At 46.3% G+C, this 3,478-nt stretch overlaps 1 protein-coding gene across 1 annotated transcript in view; it reads right to left on the bottom strand. All coding sequences in view use genetic code 11, as the record gives it.

Moving 5' to 3' along the window:
- The window catches only part of EGR_00862 (Histone-lysine N-methyltransferase MLL4), a gene marked incomplete at both ends in the record, with an annotated part of 18,315 nt that overhangs the window by 6,902 nt on the left and 7,935 nt on the right, over positions 1 to 3,478 (bottom strand). Inside the window, 2 exons of the mRNA XM_024490111.1 lie at positions 430 to 791; positions 1,405 to 2,241. Of these exons, the coding sequence (XP_024355514.1) occupies positions 430 to 791; positions 1,405 to 2,241 (1,199 nt within the window). The remainder of the gene's footprint in view (positions 1 to 429; positions 792 to 1,404; positions 2,242 to 3,478) is intronic.

Genomic DNA, 3,478 nt, shown 5'->3' on the forward strand with positions numbered 1-3,478 from the left:
TCTGACTTACGAATAGGTAAAACGGATTGAGGGAAGACCGACTGGATTATTTGGATGCGGATCAAAAGCAGAAGATGTGGAAGTTCGCGGGCTGCATGGAGTGGGGATGATCTTTCCAGGCGAAGTTGCGACCATTGGTAAAGGCATCATCTTCTCGGAAGGATTACGTTGGCTTACGGGCCGGAAGTCGTTTACATAAGGCCGTGGTAAGAGAGGCGCACTACTGTGATGCACTATTGGTTTGTCAGCGAAATTTGACTGCGGCGCTGGAGTTAGAGGCTGAGTATGTATCTGACTCACGCTCAGTGTGTAAGATTCAAGAGCGTTTGGAATGGTGCTACTCCAGAAGATACGCCGTGCTCTAAAAGAAAGACTCAGGAGGAGAGGCATGAAGCACAAGAGGTTGATGATGACATGAAGATAATCTACCGATATCCGATGGGGCAGAGGTATCCGGGTCTCTCACGATCCCCCCGACGACAGAGGGAGTCGGAAGCCTCGCCAATGTGGCCTAATCGGTCGATGCGCAGGGCTCCGATAGTGATGACGAAGGCAGAGGCGGGGAGTTTGTGAGAGGCAAAGTCAAGAGTGCTGGGTGAGATGGCAAGAGCGAGAACCGGCTGGTGTGGGTGGTCCTCCTCGCGGAGGTCGCCGTCACCATCGTCTTCGTCGCCGCTGATGTCCATCTCTTCACTGCCACAATTGATACCGTCACCTCCCATTGAAGCAATGAAGCAGTCAGATGGTACGAAGACGCGCCGAAAAACAAGCATTTCTTTTAATTCCGGACTCTTACAAACAAAACAAAGCATCACTAATTATGGAGACGGCCCGTAAAGCCATCACTTGGAAGGTATTCAAAAATCACATTCAACCGATCATGCTGAAAATTCAAAAACCCATTTACTTTCAGCTTTCACCTTAAAACAAAGTGTACTTGTGACATTTCATGAAGGCCAATTCTAGTAAATACTATCAATAAATCAAACACAAAGCAATGACTTCCACTAAATAAGGAATTAAAATTATGAGGCAGCGGGAAAATGACTTGCTTGGTTCTGATTTGACTGAGTGAGGCATGTTTCATGGAATAAGTGAAAACCGTTAAATGGAACCAGCTTATTAGTGGAATTTTAAAATATTAGAACCAATACAGGAATTGCAGTTGAATTTGGAAGCCCTATTTTTTGAGCATTATTTATTTACCGTGTATTTAGTCCCAGACTCAACAGGAACGTCCATTCATAGTTACAAAATACTCGAGCCAAGGTAGGTGAAATTGGCACCACTGAAAATTAACAGCAGTACCAGTTTGTCAAGCAATGTACTAGTAAGAGAAGAGCCAACATATTCCTATGGGCCACTTGCTACAAAAACCACAAACAACAAAGGATCACATCCTACCTCTAAATCACAATCAACTTGAAGCTTGATGTTTTCGACCTCTTCCTCGCTGATCTCATTAGCAGCGACTAGGGAGACTACATCTCTACTATCATTTCTAATGGCCTCTTCCTCCCGCGCACCCACTTCCTCGTTCATGTAGAAACGCCTGAGCTTCTTTAGACGCAAATGACGAACGGCCTCAATGAGGCGCGCCTTTTTTGCTTTGGCATAACACTCGGGTGAGCAGAAGAAGGACCTGTCGGCGGTAAAAACAGGTCTGCTTGAGATGGGTCTTCGTCGACGCATGGCACAAGGGAAGTGGACCACGACACCGCACGACTCGGTGTTTGAGCATGTCACCGTGGCACCCAAATTACCGCAATCCAGGCATCGCGTGCGTCCGCCACGACGCAATGCAGCGGAAAGACCCGTCAATTGACCCGAATCCTCCTCGTAAACCTCCTTGCTCCAGAGAGCACAATTGATATGGGCCCATGTGTCGGAGCCGATGTAAATTAGACGATCCTCAATACTACTGTCTGTGTTTCGTGTGCATAGGAGGCATCTCCTCGGTTCACTGGAAGGGTCGAATAAGACCTTTTCTTCCCTGATAATAATCTCCATTGGAAGTGCTCTGATCTCGCGAATATTTAAAGTCTCTGGATCGCTCTCGTCAAGGTCAACGGTTGGTCGTGGAGGCAGTGGAAGCATGCGATCAGCGTAGTCTTCATTCAGAGTCTGCCAGTTGGGTTTCAAACCAAAATAGTAAAGCATATCATCTTCGTCCAGTGACTTCGGAATTGTTCTGCGATTAGGGTGGTGAAGCAGACGTTGCCACTTGAAAAACAGCTCCTTCTGGAAGTTAGCGATCGCAACTACAGAAGGGTTAACAGAAAATGCCCGATTGCTTAACTTAGCCGTACGAACAATATTCTAGAAAGAACTAAACAAGACAAAACCAACCATCACCATCAGGTTCTCCAAAGGACTCTGGTGCAGATTCCAGCAAAGTTTTAGGATCAAGGCAATGGGTGTTCAGCTCCCTCTGCTTAATGAAAACGTCCTGCGCCTCCTCAAATCGACGACTGCAGTTTTCAAAGTCGGCATGGTGAGTGGCGAGGTGCTCGTGGACCTCTTCGATGCACTCCCGATAGAAACCCAATGTTCGCGGTGTGCCTAGCTGGTAGGACTGAAAGACCAGACGAGTGCGTGTCTTGTCTATGATCCCAACGACGTGTGGGCAAGCTAGTTCATAAAGTTCCAATTCAGCGACGGAGAACAAAAAATCCACAACTGACGTGAGGGAACCTTGGCCTTGCCGGAGCAGAGCTCGCACTGCGAAGAAGAGAGAACAAGACACTTCGCCTTTACTAGCTTATATTGAAAGAATTGAATGTTTCAAACAAGGGTATCCGAATAGCAAAAAACCTTATCATGTGGATAAAAGCACCAATTTCAGATTCAGTTTTCCCCACCTTTTGCACTTCGCGAAAAGCTAAAGCTTCTAATTAAGTTCGATAATTTTGTCGCTTTCCAGCTAACAAGATATCCTGCTACTGCTTTCTGAGAGTAGTAAATTTATGGGTAATAGAAGCCCCACTCACAAGCCATCGCAATTAAGCTGCAGTGATTTAGCATTCTGTTTGACTACCCGAGCTCCTCAGACTTCGTAGATTGCATTTCCTCTTGGCGACATGGCCCTCCAGTCACGCCCATAACCTCCCAGCCCTTCTGAACGTTAGTGATAGATCTTCCCCCGCATTGGCATAGATCACTATGACTTCAGGGAAGACTTGAAGCGCTACAAAATCAGGGATCATAATTTCATACCTTCTTTAGTAGTGTAAGAAGCCTCCAACCATGGGAAGAGGATCTCAATGCAGTTCGCAAGCCAGGAGAGAAGTCTTCTAAGCTGAAGGTGATCGTGTGAGACAGCCGGGGTCATATCGATCTTTGCGATCAGTCTTGCCAGCAGTAGATACGACAAATTTTTCTAAAAAACCATTAACTGATTAACTGAACCACATAATTGGAGCAAATCACTAGCACAGCAAACCTACAGGAGTTATCCAATGTTCCGTATTCAAACGCT

Source organism: Echinococcus granulosus (assembly GCF_000524195.1).
Source record: "Echinococcus granulosus chromosome Unknown EG_S00003, whole genome shotgun sequence".
NCBI lineage: Eukaryota > Metazoa > Platyhelminthes > Cestoda > Cyclophyllidea > Taeniidae > Echinococcus > Echinococcus granulosus.